Here is an 18,281-nt window from a genome sequence, read left to right on the forward strand (position 1 = left end):
AGTATAAAAATACATTTTCCAGAAGACCCCGCCCTTCTTTATCGATGTAATACTAGTTGCAGACTTAAAAGTGTTACCAGGCAAAATATACTTCTATTCTATCAGTTGTTTTATATCCTGGCACTCATCTACATACCGCAATGCTAGTTTCAACGATACTGTGGAAAGAACTTGTTGACTCTGTGATTCCAGGTCTATTTGTACTAAGGTCATGTGGTATATCCAAAAGCAGCCAACATGGATGTCTCGTCCGTTGATTTTTTTTATGGAGGAGGAGAAAGGAGCGTACGGGTCGGGTCACCTGGTGTTAAGTGATGATCGCCACATTCTCAATTCCAATATCAGAGGAACCACAGGAGAGTTGCCGTCCTTTAGAAAGGTGTACGTGCTATTTTTAAAAGTACCCAAGTCGTATCGTCCTGGAAACATCATACAACGAAGCTCATTCCACAGCTTGGTTGTACGTCGAAGAAAGTCTCTGACAACCGCACACGCCACATATACAGATGTGGGGATGATATCCTAATTAATAGCGTGTCGTGCAAAGGTGAAATTCGGCGGCTGGAATCAAATCAAACAGCTTTTACGAACCCTCCCGATGGTAATATATGTGGTAGAAGACACACAATTAAGCGACATCTCTACGCATAGCCAATTGATCTAGCAGTTCACACAGCAGTGGATCCTCGTCACTTCGACCAGCTGTGCGTCGACTGAGGTCAAATGCTTCGAGCCTATTTTTTTTATAACCTGTCTTTCCCTACATATCTTCCCGTTCTGTTCAGGTTCCATTTGGTGCTCGCAATCAAATTTAATTCGTTGTATCGATCATTTAAGCGTTGTTTTCGTACCTGATTAACTGGTCAGGTCCCCCACATTCCGCGATGATCATAAAGTACAGATGATACATTGCTACCATAACAGTTTCTTGAGCTATCGCTTCGGACAGGATTCGAGCTCGGGGCACTATCAATGTAAGTAGTCCGGCTGCGGCGACTATCTGTAAAAAATAAATATTTTATGAGTCTGGTAACATAATATAATCGGGTCAGGTAGGCTACACATCTAGATGTGTGGCGTTCCTACACAGTGCAGTTTGTAAGGTACTTTCTTCAGCGTACATTATAAGTGTGGAATGCACTTCCTTGTGCGGTGTTTCCGGGATGATACGACATGGGTACCTACAAAAAAAGCGCGTACACTATTTTCTGGTTCTTTCCTCTGCAACACGCAAGAGGATGTGGGCGGCGCGGCGATGATCACTTAACACCGGGTGAGACTTACGCTCGTTTTTCGTCCTTTTATATTTATATATTTTTTGTGAGTGTCTTTTCTATATTATAGTAACCCGAAAAATTAAATGACCTTTTAGTGGTCGTGGCTGTCGGCTTAAAAAGTCTGAGAAAAAACGGTCGAACACTAAAAATAATTTATATGGCAAAACAACGTTTGCCGGGTCAGCTAGTATACATATATATGTAAAGATATTTCCAACTATGTATTGACTCATCAAGATATCTCTGGAACCATAAGGTGTAGAGACTTCAAATTTGGTAGGAATATTCGTTGAATAGAGGATTTCTTACTAAATTTTTACGAAATTCCACCCGGAATAGTTTTTTTTAATATGAACAGAACTACGTCTGTCGGGTCAGCTAGTATGATAACATTTCTTTATGTATGTATTTTTATAACAAAGAATGAATAAAACATAGAGGACAAGTTCATGTTCCATCGTTTCTCGAATTTAAACGTATCCATTATGACAAAAAAGATTCAACTCTGATATAAACAAAATGCCTTTCAAAAATCCAAAGGATTTAAAAAAAGAACTTCGTGTTTATAAAATAAAATAAAATAATTATCTTGAATTTACAATAAAACAACAATATTATATACTATTATATATGTGTTAATATTACTTTAATGTTCAAGGTGTCTTCCGATTTTATTGTGCCATAATTTTATCAAAATACCTATGTACTCAGCTTTTTGAATTGGCAATCTATGTTTCATTATCTTTTATACGGCTGTAATCTTTAAACGTGATCTTCATCCACTTTAAGATGTCCGATTTGAAAATATTGATTATATCATATCAACTCAATGACGTTCTAAACGCAACACATTTAAGGACATATCATCAGTAGGGGTGTTTTTTTTACATTTAAGTCGGTTCGAGTCCCAGACGAGGCAAGTAATTTGAATAAATATTTGAATGCAGAATTACTAACTTTTAAAAATAACATAAAGTCTTCTTTTAGTAAAATACCCTATCTACGATATTTAAGGTACTTTCCCTTCATGTCCCATAACTTTGGGACACCCTGTATAGATTACACATATCTAATCCGTCATACAAACACATATTTTTTTTATTTCAACGTCTTTATATGTATGTCGTGACAAAGTAGATGTATTTCAGGCAAGCATTTACAACTATTAGATTAGCTGGTATCGATCGAGAAATTACAAGGTAACTCAAGCAATACTAATATTTTATATATACATCTAGATAGAGCCTCTTAGAGTGCTACATAATTGACGAAAATAGGCAAGGTTTATTACTTTAGTGTGCGTGACAAGATACGCCTTACACTCACAATTTGTATGCCACTTTGTGTTCGTGTGAGTGCATTGCTCAAAATAGAGGTTAACTGTCATCCTCAATTCTTTTGACGTTTTCACAGCTGTCACAGTGTGTCTAGACGTATAAATGACTTAAACACAATACATTAACAAAAACATTATTGATAGATACAAAATACAAATAACTTTGACAGCAGTAGATCATTAGTTAATCTGTACTCACAAGGTTTTATAGGTAGAGGCATCAATTTAAAATATAATATTTCAACATGATCATTCGAGAGCCTCTAGTGATTTTTTGTAGTCATTATTCACATAATAAGTCATTAATTATTGGTGTCAATAATAATGATTTGTGCTGCGTTTCTTATTCATTTTTTCACTACTTACTGATTGGAATTATTACCTTAAATTCATCCTAATTATATACTATAAAGTTAAAGTGATATCCATAAACACTATTCTAAAATTTATTGGATAATAACAGAAAATCGTGGATTCGACGAGTTTCTGAGATGTTTATGCGATTACTGTATACAGTACCATCGACGAAATTAATTAATGACCCCACGGACGAGTTAAAAAAGAAGAACTCCGTGTCACCTTACATAACAGTGAAGTACCAAAACAAGCCGGTAAACGAGTAAATACATAGCCCCACGCACACACACTAAAACAAGCCGATCGGTCGCCATTATGAGATTTGCCATCGTCTGACAGATCAGTTTGCGTCGCAATAAAATATTTTAAAAATGCCGTCGTGCGTTGTGAAAATGTGTAAAAATATGTGTGTGTGTGTGTGTGATTATTTAAGGGAGCAAAATTGTGTAAATGGTATCGCCCGTAACCGCACACACACTAGCATAAAGGTGCTTCACTTGCACGGCATCACGGCGCGGAGTCCTTCTTTTTTTACTCGTCTGTGAATAACCCATGTCTAATAAAATGATAACAGTTACTTAGGAAATGTGTGTTCAAGAGAATTTTGACCTAATCTGTAATTATTGGAGCATTAAAGTTTCACACATGAGCGGTTATCAGATGGCATCCTGTTACTTCCAATTTAAACAAACGCATTTTATTTTTGAAGAGAAACTTCTTTATCGATGTATGAGAGAAATTTTATAGCAAATCGTCACGATTTTCGGTTATGCACCATGTTGTTTTTTATGGTTATATTGTGACATACAGAAAAAAATAATATTTTAGGCTGAAAATGATAAAATAAGCCTTATCTACCCAATTTCTGAGAAGTTGTAAAAAGTATAAAAATTATATCATAAAGAACTTTCACTTCTCACCTGTGTACTCTGGTACACACACATTTTTTTTTCATGTAGATACCGCAGTTGGGGTACTATGAACCTATATTGTTTTAAATTCCACAATGACTATTTATTATGACGATTTACATTTTTAGACATTTGTGTTGATTATTAGCGAACGGAATCAGGCTTTCGGCCTATGATAAATTTGTCCTTTGACATTGAAAGTTGGCATGAATTGATCGTTGAAAATGTGTTTTATTTGCCGGTGACAGATAAGAAATGATATTTTAATTCAGCAGTTTATCCGCCAAGTAAAGTTTTCAATGGTTTTGACGATATCTTTAGATATTTTGTTTTGTTAAAAACATACTCCTATGTAAATACAGCGTCGTATATAAATATCAAAATTATCGATACAGATTAGCGATATTAAACATATTAATATAAGATTTTTACATTTATAGATTAAGAAATTCTCAAAGGATCTCTCAAAACGTAAATTTTTCCCCATCAATTACTAACGTATGAGAATAGGGGTCACGTGTTGGTAGGTGATCACCTCCGGCAAATACAACATTAATAATGTGCCACCAATCGATGTTTCTTGTTAGATTGTTTTGACGACCCCTATAGCCCAGTGGTTAATGACCCTGCCTACTGAGCTAGAGGTCCCGGGTTCGAATCCCGGTAGGTGCAAACATCTATATGATGAATATTTATGTATGTTTCCGAGTCATGGATGTTTATTTGTATTAATGTAAGTTTAAGTAAGTATATTGTATTGAATATATAGTTGTCTTGCACCCTTAGGCTATGCCATGTTTGGGGCAAGATAATTTGTGAAAAGAGTGAGTCAGTATTACAAAAGAAAAATACTTTAAAATTGAGTACTTTAAGGTTGGGAGGATTATTGAAAAAATTATTCAGAGCGATGAAAATCTACAAATGTAGAGCCAAGCTTATGAATCTCCTGTATACCTATCAGATCATCTCTGCTAGTTCGTTGATGGCTCATATAAATAAATAATATCCGGGCGATAGAGCCTTGCTCGGAAGAAGATTAGGAATGTACAAAACATGAACAAAAAAACTAATAGTAGATGTGGATTCCAACCTGGGTTTTTTGCTTTCCGGATCACCCAATGTCCCATCTGAGCTATTATTGTCTTGTATATTGTGAAATTTACCTTGTATTATAATGTTATTGTAGCTGTTTCTCATTAAAACACAGATACAACTATTTATATTTAAATTAATTAACCGAGCTAGATCGATTTATCACCCCCGAAATCCCCGTTGGAGCCGTTTCCGAAATTCAGATTATCTTATACCTACATAAATATAAAATTCTCGTGTCACAATGTTAGTTACCTTACTCCTCCGAAACGGCTTTACTGATTTTTACCAAATTTTCAAATATGCATATTCAGTAGGTCTGAGAATCGGCTACTATCTGTTTTTCTACCCGTAAGTGATAAGGGTTGTTCACCCTTAACTTTTTTTTTAATTTTTGGACAATTTTTTTTTATTTTTTTTATTCTGATTCAGCATTAAAAAATACATGCAACTTAAAATTTTCACCCTGTTTTGATCAACACATATTTTTGTATCGCGATTTTTATATTACTTTATATGGCAATACAACGTTTGCTGGGTCAGCTAATATATATATATATATACAAGAATAGCTCGTTTAAAGATATAAGATTCTTTAAGACCTTAAACACATCTTCAAATCAACATCAAATTAAAAAAAAGACATAAAAATCCATTCATTTAAGAGCTGTGATGCCTAAGCCAGACACAGATTCCTAAATAAAAACGTTAAACTCGCAACACCACTCTTTTGTGTCGAGGATATAAAGCGAATGATTATGAAAACCGAAACCTATTTTGTACCTGCTAAAAGTGTACAGTCATTTTGTTGTCATGGTAACACACGAACCAAACAAAAAATATCAAAAACATTAAATTATACATAGAATGGGTCAACCACCTTATCTTTAGTCCTACTTATTGCCAATTTTGAATTAAAATTGGAATAGGAACTGTACGTAATACATTTTAATTGTAAAAATAAAACAAACATAAAAAATTAAGAGAAAAAGAAAAATCTTTTGCATTGAAATTCTGAATCAACTTTTAGATTAAGAATTGGTCTCCGCCGCGCTCTAACTAGATACCGCAGGCGTAGTCGCAAATTGCGGCAAGTAATACTACGCCCAAATTGGTGTACTCGAGTCAGTCTCGAACTATGTATGGCGTAGACGTGCTACATGTTCTGTTAAACTTTGCTAATAATTGAAACTAAAATTCCGGGTTGCGTAGTAAAACTTTGTATAAATAATAATACAAGAATTAAGAAAGACACTGAGATCACAAAATTCATCAGTAAGTATTTTGTATTTTATTAATTTCAATGTAAAATAACACGAAGCGTATGTTACAAAATTTGAAAGATGCCATTGAGTGTCAAGATGCCACGCACACAAGCATCTAATAGTTGCCGTAATAAAAAGCTATTGTTCTTTGTGCTATTGTATAGGTAGTGCGGTATCTAGTTGAAGCGCAGCGGACCAATCATTAATATAAGAATCAACCAAATGACATAACAGATTTTTGTATAAGTGTGAGCATAATTGGGCATATATCAATATACCTACGGAGCTTCTATTCTAGCAGTAGGATGTTAACAATAACATTATCTTATTAATTGAGAAGGATCTATAAAGCTTTAAGCATTGATATCAAAATCGGAAAGTGTGCCGATATTTGGGTAGCTTACCCTACAACATAATAATATTATTAATTGAGAAGGATCTATAAAGCTTTAAGTATTGATGTCGAAATCGGAAAGTGTGCCGATATTTGGGTAGCTTACCCTACAACGTAATAATATTATTGATTGAGAAGGATCTATAAAGCTTTAAGTATTGATATCAAAATCGGAAAGTGTGCCGATATTTGGGTAGCTTACCCTACAACATAATAATATTATTAATTGAGAAGGATCTATAAAGCTTAAAGTATTGATGTCGAAATCGGAAAGTGTGCCGATATTTGGGTAGCTTACCCTACAACGTAATAATATTATTGATTGAGAAGGATCTATAAAGCTTTAAGTATTGATATCAAAATCGGAAAGTGTGCCGATATTTGGGTAGCTTACCCTACAACATAATAATATTATTGATTGAGAAGGATCTATAAAGCTTTAAGTATTGATATCAAAATCGGAAAGTGTTCCGATATTTGGGTAGCTTACCCTACAACATAATAATATTATTGATTGAGAAGGATCTATAAAGCTTTAAGTATTGATATCAAAATCGGAAAGTGTTCCGATATTTGGGTAGCTTACCCTACAACATAATAATATTATGTAAATTGTAGGTGGTCTCTGACTTGTACCCAATGATGACCAATGATAGTGGCTGTTTCACCATTGTGTAACTTTGTACGTGTTCGATGTTTACTGCTGACCCACATTGCACACCAACACGCGAGATATAGACATACTAATATAATAACACGACTTGTAATGTAAACAAAAAAGTCCAAAACATTCGAAATACTTTGAAACATTGAAAATATATGAAAATATATGTTAACATGATGAGGGCATAAAAAATAGATAGTAGCCGATTCTCAGACCTACTGAATATGCATTTAAATTTGGTAAAAATCAGTAAAGCCGTTTCGGAGGAGTCCTTACTCCCTTGTTACCTTTAGCTAACATTGTGACACGAGAATTTTGTATATAAGAATATATATAATATATAAGCAATTATTTCTATATTTAATAGAAATAATTGCTTTTGCAATACAAGATATGATTTTATTTAAATTCTTTCATTCCTTATGATAAAATTATTAAAGTTTAAAAAAGATATAAGTTGATAAAACAATATGATATGGAGAGTTTGTTTTAAGTATATACAGGTGTCCCAAAGTTAAGGGACATGAAGGGAAAGTACCTTAAATAACGTAGATAGGGTATTTTACTAAAAGAAGACTTTATGTTATTTTTAAAATCAGTAATTCTGCATTCAAAGATTTTCTAAAAATTACTTGCCTCGGCTGGGAATCGAACAGACTTAAATGAAAAGAAAACACCCCTACTTTTATGATATGTAGATATGAGAAAGTAGTCGATTAAGTTGCTATTTTTATGTAAATTAATTAATTAAATGCTCAAAATGTGATCGCTGAATGTCTTACGCAAATCGCCAATATTTTAATGAGACCGCTGCCTTTTGATTTTCTTATCATTTTATGGTGATTACTCGATATGATATGGCTCAATTCTGTTTGTAACTCGCCCACATTCTCGTATCGCTTTTAAACTAAAAAAAAACTATGCTATAAAGTATTTTAATTATGAAGTGGGTACTTATTTACGAATAATCAATGCTATCTATGGAATGATAATATCTCTACTTTTCGAACGTCGTCGTCGGCAATAAATAGCTTTCTTGAAATTAAGCTCAAACATTTTACGTTGTTCCTTTCTTTTAAAATACTATGTAACTTAAGAAGAGTTATTAGTTTTCGGCCATTCTTTCGATTGGCACCATAAAAGTGTTTTTTTGTTACATTTAAGTCGGTTTGAGTCCCAGACGAGGCAAGTAATTTTTAGAAAATGTTTGAATGCAGAATTACTAACTTTTAAAAATAACATAATTTTAAAAATAACATAAGTCTTCTTTCAGTAAAATACCCTATCTACGATATTTAAGGTACTTTCCCTTCATGTCCCATAACTTTGGGACAACCTGTATATATATAAAACAAAGTCGTGTTAGTTACACCATTTATAACTCAAGAACGGCGAGACCAATTTTTCTGTTGTTTGTTTTTTTGGATTTCTCTTAGTCCGGAATAGGATAATAAGTAATAAAATATCGAAAAAATCACGAAAAAATATTAATATAAAAAATATATATTTTCTGATACATTTTGTATGGATTGACATTTTGATGACATCTTGAGAATAGAAAGAATTCAATGAAGTTGTTTGTTAGTTTCACGGTACATGAGTAATAAAATACAAGACGATCAAATTATTCCTGACAAAGATGTATTGCAACTAGGATTCGAAACATTGCGAATGAAAGGACTGAAGAAAAGAACCGCGTTAGTGTGGATCGACGTCGTGCTATGAATCACATGAGCAAAGCGTAGCAGCCCGTAAAACGGATCGGCTGGCAATACGGAATCATCCAGTAAAACCTCAGAGATCAACAACTTATAGATAATTTTCGACGCACAAGAAGAAATTTATAAAGTACTGATTTGAATCGAGCAGCGTTTCGATATGATTGCAGTACTTATACTGTACTGTAGTACTGCTTGCATACTAGCTTTTGACGTTGTTTGCGAGTATTCTGCGGAGAAACGCAAGAATTGTGCTGCCATTTTCTAGAAAACACTCAAAAATACAATGTTTGTTTCCAAATGACCTCATTTGGGGCAGACATCTAAGAACGAGGATTTAATCCGACATTCAAGGTATTTATTTATTAACATACTTACACACAATACAGTAGAAGAATAACATACCTACTATACTTATTCCTGTGTATTGTGTATGCTAATTCTAAAAAAAGTGTTTATAAATCAGTAATACGGGGTTTGCTTTTGATATTGTAGATATAAAGGACAGATTCAACATCTATTGGATCACTGCAACCTCTCGAAGATGCACAGCTTAAATCTTTGCAATTATACTTTATGAGCAACATGGACAAATAACTTGATCGATGTCAAGAGATCAATGCAGCAATAATAATAGCAATTCTTCAGATCTGCAGCAACTACTTAATGAACATTTTGCATGTCGAGTTAGCCTGCAAATCTTTAATTTCCGATCCGTCTCGCATTCGCCCTGACCGTTCAAATCTTAAGGCCAATCCTTGAAAGTTTGTGGTCCGAATCAAGACAATCCATTTCCCATGTTCAATCTATATACATATAAGAGATTTCCACGTATATAGTCACTCATCACGATATTACCACTAGAGCTAAAGACTTGAAATTTGGTAGGAATATTCTTTTCAACGAGTAGAGGTCAGCTAAGAAGAAGGATTTTCCAAAATTTAATACGCAAGAGTTTTTTTTTATTATGAACAGAACAACGTCTGTCGGGTCAGCTAGTATATGATAAACAATTGGACGTAATTCCAGAAAAACGTTCCAAACCACAATCATGTCGAAATTGAGTTAAGAACACAAAACTGGTCACGTGATTCATATTGACGGACTGACAAAAAATGGCAGCCCTACTGTCACTATATGACACCATGACTTAGTAGTCCAACCCACATGTATGAATTACACTAGCATTTATTAAACTTTAAACACGAATTCCTTAAAATGTGTTGTTTGTGGCTTGGAACGTTTTTCAGGAACTACGTCCAATTGTCCAACTGCAAAGATATCCATCATTTTAAATAGAAACCAATGGATACCGGATAATCTATAAAATGTTGCTATCTGTCCCAAGCTTAACGGCTGGCCCGATTTTGGCAGGCATTTCCAAGCCAATATCTGTTTAGTAATTTTAGCTACACGTAGGTTTGCTTAAAAATTCATTAGCTTTATTGAACATTTTTATTCTTAATTATTAAAGTAATGAAACTGTTAATAAAATTAGATTTAAAGATAAAAAACCGCAACCAAAACGATATAACAAATAAGTTAATACTTCATAGCAACTCGGATGTTGAGTATTACCTACATCGCCGAATAAAAGGAAAGTTGCAATTAGCAGAGTCAAGAATCCTCAGTACCCCTGAGTATAATGTGTTACGAAATCAACGCTCCGTTTATGCAATATACATACTCAGTGACTGGTTTAAATGTCCCAACTTGACGCCAATGCAATCATTATACGATTTAGAAATTACCGTGGCCTTCCTTGTTAATGTAGCCAGTCTCTATGACCTGACTTACATAATTATATCGCAATTGCTTTCTACAAAAAAAAACCTCAATTAACCTGTTTACTCACCATTTAGATTAAGTAGTAGTTTATAAATGCTTCATAGCATACCATGTTGGTCAGACAGATTTGATTCTATGCTGGTATAATTACAGGCACAATTTTTATAGAACGTGCCTACCAATCTCCGCCAACCTTCTGGCTTTGCCCTACCAGCATTTGGCTATCAATGAAGAATGCGTCAACATTAATGAAGTTATCCGCAGGTCATTTGCCGCTCTTAATATTTACCAGCTATTTTAGGAAAATTTATTAAATTAGGCAAAATAATTTGTGGAAATAAATAATTTTCCAAATGTTTTGAGTTATCTTGAGTGTAAATTCCACTTATGTTTGTCTTCAATAAATTCGACATGTGTTTCGCCTCTACCCGAGGCACTCTCAGGAGATGTTGACCGCGAAATTGTGGCACAAGATATATTTACTTTGTTGTTTATTATCAGACATTATATTTATCAGTTATTTTAAACCCAATTGGATCACCCGCCTTGATGGCAAGCGTCCTGTTGGAATAACCCTAGTGGCTTAGGCATGGAAAACGGCGCTGGTGTAGGACGCGACTTGCCTCGACTATCTGGCTCCTTCTCATGTCCTACTTCAGTAGTCGCGGGGGCTGCTGCCTCGACTCATGCCTGCCAAAGACAGCAAATATCGCAAATAGGTCGGTCTCAGTGAGTCTTATCTATGTGCTGTTTGGTGTCGAGACATTTGGCCCGTGGGGCTCAGAGGCGCGGAGAATGTAATAAGTAGGTACTATTTACGGGCTACTGGAAACCCGGCCGTTTACGGATCAGCCTAGCTATCCAACGTGGAAATGCTGCCAGTATAGTTGGTACGGAGTGATATTTTTAATTTCATGTATCATATTGTATTGTAATTGATATGGGGCAACGCTGCCGATATTAATACAAAATTTTTTCTGTAGAGTAGGGCTATTCGCGCTATTTATAACCTAATTCCTAAAGAATCATTGACAGCAAAATTCAACGAAATTAACATCTTGACTGTTGCTTCTCAATATATTCTTGATAATGTAATGTATGTTCATAGGCACATATGTGAATTTGCTAGAAACTGTCAAAACCATAATGTTAATACCAGAAACAGACATAAACTTATAATGCCTATTACTCGGCTTAGTCGAGTTAGTAAGTCTTTTGTGGTTCGATGTATATGCTTTTACTACAAGATCCCAGTAAATATTCAAAACAAAAGTATTACGTTATTCAAAAGGTTACTATCATACAAATGACTTTCTTAATGATACCACAGATTGAGAATGGAGAGACCGCCCTCAGGCTATTAAATAATATGTTTAATTGTACAATATTACTTTGTAAACATATTTTTTTGATGAAAAAAAGCCCGCTGAGTTTGTTTCTCTTCTCAGGTGTGAGGCATTCGTTTTGGAATGGGTGGTACTTTTTAACTTTTTTTCAATAAGTGATGTCACATCCTATTTTGAATATAAATATTTGAATTTGAATGAAACGTAAAGCATTGTTCTGTTTTGAATAAATGTAATAATATATCTATTAAATAAATTAAACAGCAAATTATTCTGTAAACGAGTCATGACTAATAACTCAGCACTGTCTACTTAATCATAGTCGTAATAATGGAAAAGCAATTATAATTGTATAGCGATTTATATATGATGAATACTAAACAGCTCGCCACCAACGAAACGTGCGTATTGTCAAATTCTTATTGGTTTTCCTGTTTGTTAAAATTAAAATCCTAACAGATGAGCCTGCCTATGAAACTCTTGTAACGCCACGCGATCGGGTGTGTCTATACCTAGCGGTGCCCCCATCGTTGGGCAAAAATGAATGCAATGCAATGAATAATTTGATCTAGATTTCTTCCTAGTGTCTAGTTTTTCATATACAAATAAACCATAATTTTACCGTCGTTTTTTTTCGAGTATTAGATTTTTAAAGTCAATGCAAGTGTTGCTACTTTCTATCTTCCTCTATCTGTTAATAAATTATATCTCCTTGAAGTAAGAATCCGCCATTTGGGTACTTTTTAATTTCTGTTCAAACAGGTAGTTGAAACTATCTGTTAGACTTGTTAATTAGGTCTACGTAATATAAAACTCGGACCAAATTTTTTACATCCATTTTATATATTATATTGTCGCTTTGCTAAGTGTACTTACCCAGTGAAGGTGATGCTGTTTAGAGCTTACTGTCTAAGCTTCTATACATGTCAACTTTGGGCGAAGTACACCAGGCGTGCCATCAACAACATTAGGGTGCAATACAATGATGCGTATCGTATCCTGATGAAGTTGCCTCAGTACTGTAGCGCGTCGGCCATGTTCGCCGACGCCAGAGTACCGGATTTCTTTGCGATCATGAGATCGTGTATCGCAACTTTCTGGAGCCGATTGCGAGAATCCAAGAATGAGATCCTGAGCACGCTGGCCGGGTGTCTGGATTGCTCAATTAACAAGCATTGGAGTTCAGTGCACCAGGAGGCTAATAGCTAATTGTAATTTTAACTGGGTGCATACCTTTTAATAAAGATATATGTATTATTATTATTAAATATATTTTTTATGAAAATAAGGGATGAGACGAGTAGGACGTTCAGCTGAAGGTAAGTGATACGCCGTACCCATTACAGTGCAGTGCCGCTCAGGATTCTTGAGAAACCCAAAAATTCTAAGCGGCACTACAACTGCGCTCGTCACCTTGAGACATAAGATGTTAAGTCTCATTTACCCAGTAATTTCACTAGCTACACCCTTCAGACCAAAACACAGTAATGTTTACGCATTACTGCTGCACGGCAGAAATAGGCACCGTTGTGGTACCCATGATCGCGCCGGCTTCCTGTGCAATGGAGCCTCTCTGGTAGATGTAGATGATATTCCTAATAAATAATGATTTATAAGTATATCGATGGACCAATTCTAGAGATAATAATTATTCATTGCATTCATTTTGGCTCAGCGACGCGGGCGCCACTGGGTATAGTTAGAGTCCGCATTAGATAATATGAACATTATCGTCGGTCAGGGCAACCAAGCAGCAATCCGGTGAGGGCAATCAGGCAGCGCTTCAGCGGTCCACCTGATGCTGGCAAGCATTCGTATCCTTGAATTATTTGGTGACTGTTCGAGCTCTATTAACCATGAACCAACTTCAGAAAGGAAGACGTAGTTATTTCGAGTACCTTTTTGATTTCGTTTGTTCTCAGGGCTCATTACTGAACAGTATAAAACAAAAAGTTGTCTCCCGCTATCTGTTTGATGGATTTTGATGCGATTTTTACATAGATAGAGTGATTCAAGAGAAAAGTATATATGTATAATACATATATAGTCTAGTAGAAGAAACACGGATAATTTTTAAGTGTTTCTAATATGATGTCGTCAATAAACACATTTTTTTACACTTACATTGCAATCGAGCTAGCTGAACCGTACGAGATAGATCAAAATAATATCTTTGGGATAACCCACAAAAACCATTTTTTATCCTTTACATTTTAATGAAAACCACTAAAAGCCTCCGGAACACAATATAGTTTTATAAAAAAATTTTAAAAAAGAAGAAGAAAACTTGGTAAATAAGATTGGTACACTTTATGTATGGTATATATTTAATTTTGGACGTAAACGAATTCAAATTCAAATATTTTTATTCAAAATAGGATGTAACATCACTTATTGATAGTCAAAAACTACCACCCATTCCAAAAAGTATGCCTCAGACCTGAGAAGAATGGGCGCAAATCTTTTTTTTTCATTCAATAGATGCTGCATCATTTTCTATGACCAGCTCAGAACTCAATGACTCTCTCAAATAAATGTACCTCAGATATTATTTTATCCGAAGAACGAAACAGTGCATATGTAGATAGTCCTTTACCGTTCAGTAAACTTTGTAAATAAGGCAGTCTTTAACTAATGTATTTCATATGTTTTACATTAAAACCCATCTGATGGAATCTTGTAGTATTTTGTTTTGAAAACGTATATTTGAAGCAAAAAATATAACGTGGCGGGGAAAATATTTTCGCATGCGTTTAAAACATTTATTGAAATCTCTTTGGCTGTACTATTTGTATGTGGCTGGTTGTGATGACAGAAACAGAAACGAATTAGTAAAATGTTATTTTCAGCTATATTTTATTTGTTTTCTTTCTGTAAGAATGAGTGAATCTTATCAAGAAATTCAATAATTTTATGACATAAAATCTTAGATAATTTAAACCTCTATGTAGAGCCTCTTACTGTTGGACAACCGATGAAAACAGGCCAGGTTTATTACTTTAGTGTGCGTGATAAGCTACGTCTTACACTCGCGATTTGTATGTTACTTTGTGTATTTTGTATGTTGAGGTGTACCTCGCCCTAGTCGCACTATTACGGATACAATGACGCCTTTTTTGAAAAAATCTACCAAGTTTGGCTTATTAGCTTAATTTATACGTCTAGATAGACTGACAGCTGTGAAAAAGTGGAAAAAGAATTGAGTTTGCCAGTTAATCTCTATCTTGAGCAATGCATGCACACTAACACAAAGTGACAAGTCACGAGTGTAAGATATAGCTTGTCACGTACACTAAAGTAATAAACCTGGCCTGCCTTCGTCGGTTGTTTAGCAGTAAGAGTTGGTCTATCTAGGTTGTAGACGTATAAATTATCAAATCATATCAGTAATTACGACAAAGCCGAAGAAATGGGGGACCACAAAACAGTTTTGACCCATAACAAGCTAGGCACACAAAAAAATCGATAGTTGGGTGTCACGCAAGCTCACTAAACGACCACTTACTCATTACTAAAGGCAGAGTCGTGTCAACGCAGAAATGCTGCCGGTATTCTTGGTACATATCCCCGTAATGATAGTCTTAAAATAATGTAATCATTGCAAAGCAAAAATAAATTTATAAGTTGTATATAAAAATGTAAATTATTATCACCATATTCACCCAAACCAGCAGTAAATTCAAATAATCATTGTCCTAACAAAGGCCAAGGTTGTCCCCCATATTTATTCAAAGGATTATTGGTCCCTTTCCGGTGTACGCGCACGGCACATCCAGTTGATACTTCATCCTACGTATACAACGTAACTCTTATAACTAGACGTTCCCGCCCCCTTCGCTGTGCGAATTTTAAAAAGAAGGAACGTTCGAATACCGAAAAATAATCCATCTAGGGTAAATTTCGCATCGAATGGTGGTAGTTTCATGTCGATGCGATCAGTGGTTAAGGCTTGAAAGAGCCTCAAACAAAGACCATTTTCATTCACCATATTTATATAGAAAGAAGAAGATATCATTGCTAGGTAACAAACTAACAATTCAAAACTACATATTTTCAATTTAAATTTGCAATTTTACACTTACTTATACTGAGCTAAATATTAAAAGGGTACCTATTATATATTTTACCTCTGGTTAAATACTAATCCTTTCTCACCCAGCCTATAAACATCACTTAAACAAGCTATTTATCTTTCTGTCAACACTATTCTTCCGACACTATGCATGTGTAACTGTAATTTACTAATGGATTAAGTTAATTGTTTCCCTCGAGCTTATAAATGGATCTACCTTTTGGAAGAATGGGCGTCAACGGTAACAAGATAGTCAGGGCTCTACTTTTAATGTCTGTTGAAGATTGGACGTCAACGGTAAAAAGACATTCAGGGTATTACTTTTAATATCTGTTGAAGAATGGGTGTCAACGGTAACAAGATATTCAGGGCTCTACTTTTAATGTCTGTTGAAGATTGGGCGTCAACGGTAACAAGATATTCAGGGCTCTACTTTTAATGTCTGTTGAAGATTGGGCGTCAACGGTAACAAGACATTCAGGGCTCTACTTTTAATATCTGTTAAAGATTGGGCGTCAACGGTAACAAGATATTCAGGGCTCTACTTTTAATGTCTGTTGAAGATTGGGCGTCAACGGTAACAAGACATTCAGGGCTCTACTTTTAATGTCTGTTGAAGATTGGGCGTCAACGGTAACAAGATATTCAGGGCTCTACTTTTAATGTCTGTTTAAGATTGGGCGTCAACGGTAACAAGATATTCAGGGTATTACTTTTAATAACAGAATATACTTACTTAAACATACATAAATACATATAATCCATGACTCGGAAACAAACATCCATATATATAGTTATAAGATTTGTTTTGTTTGAATAAATGGATTATCTATGCAAATAAACATCCATATTCATTTATATTATATACTAGCTGACCCTGCAAACGTTGTTTTGCCATATAAAGTATAATTCACGCGATAGTTTTATAAGTAATAAAATATTGCCTATATTATAGCCTGTACAAAATTTTGTTCTATTGTCAATAGTTTTTGCAGCGCACGCAAAAATAGGTTTTCGATTTTACACCTTGTGTTACAAAATAGCAATTTTATTACGGATCCCTAATTTTGAAGCCTTCCTCGATAAATGGACTACCCAACACTGAAAATTTTAATTTTTGCGGATCACGGTTTTTTTAAGGTACCTATGTCATTATATAACTGGATAAAGCAAGAAAGCTCATTCAACATTTGGTTGTAAAATGTCTGTTAAAGATTGGGCGTCAACGGTAACAAGACATTCAGGGCTCTACTTTTAATGTCTGTTAAAGATTGGGCGTCAACGGTAACAATCCATTCATGGCTCTACTTTTAATGTCTGTTGAAGATTGGGCGTCAACGGTAACAAGATATTCAGGGCTCTACTTTTAATGTCTGTTGAAGAATGGGCGTCAACGGTAACAAGATAGTCAGGGCTCTACTTTTAATGTCTGTTGAAGAATGGGCGTCAACGGTAACAAGATAGTCAGGGCTCTACTTTTAATGTCTGTTGAAGATTGGACGTCAACGGTAAAAAGACATTCAGGGTATTACTTTTAATATCTGTTGAAGAATGGGTGTCAACGGTAACAAGATATTCAGGGCTCTACTTTTAATGTCTGTTGAAGATTGGGCGTCAACGGTAACAAGATATTCAGGGCTCTACTTTTAATGTCTGTTGAAGATTGGGCGTCAACGGTAACAAGACATTCAGGGCTCTACTTTTAATATCTGTTAAAGATTGGGCGTCAACGGTAACAAGATATTCAGGGCTCTACTTTTAATGTCTGTTGAAGATTGGGCGTCAACGGTAACAAGACATTCAGGGCTCTACTTTTAATGTCTGTTGAAGATTGGGCGTCAACGGTAACAAGATATTCAGGGCTCTACTTTTAATGTCTGTTGAAGATTGGGCGTCAACGGTAACAAGATATTCAGGGTATTACTTTTAATAACAGAATATACTTACTTAAACATACATAAATACATATAATCCATGACTCGGAAACAAACATCCATATATATAGTTATAAGATTTGTTTTGTTTGAATAAATGGATTATCTATGCAAATAAACATCCATA

General features: G+C 34.8%; 2 protein-coding genes across 2 annotated transcripts in view; both read right to left on the reverse strand.

Moving 5' to 3' along the window:
- LOC126974116 (organic solute transporter alpha-like protein) overlaps positions 1-18,281 on the reverse strand; it is a 38,805-nt gene that overhangs the window by 7,212 nt on the left and 13,312 nt on the right. Inside the window, exon 3 of the mRNA XM_050821538.1 lies at positions 852-1,000. Coding sequence (XP_050677495.1) covers positions 852-1,000 — 149 coding nt within the window. The remainder of the gene's footprint in view (positions 1-851; positions 1,001-18,281) is intronic.
- LOC126974079 (ATP-binding cassette sub-family B member 10, mitochondrial) overlaps positions 2,641-18,281 on the reverse strand; it is a 220,971-nt gene continuing 205,330 nt past the window's right edge. Inside the window, exon 11 of the transcript XR_007731472.1 lies at positions 2,641-2,657. The gene's annotated coding sequence lies outside the window, so the exon portion shown is untranslated. The remainder of the gene's footprint in view (positions 2,658-18,281) is intronic.

This window comes from Leptidea sinapis, chromosome 31 (assembly GCF_905404315.1).
Source record: "Leptidea sinapis chromosome 31, ilLepSina1.1, whole genome shotgun sequence".
NCBI lineage: Eukaryota > Metazoa > Arthropoda > Insecta > Lepidoptera > Pieridae > Leptidea > Leptidea sinapis.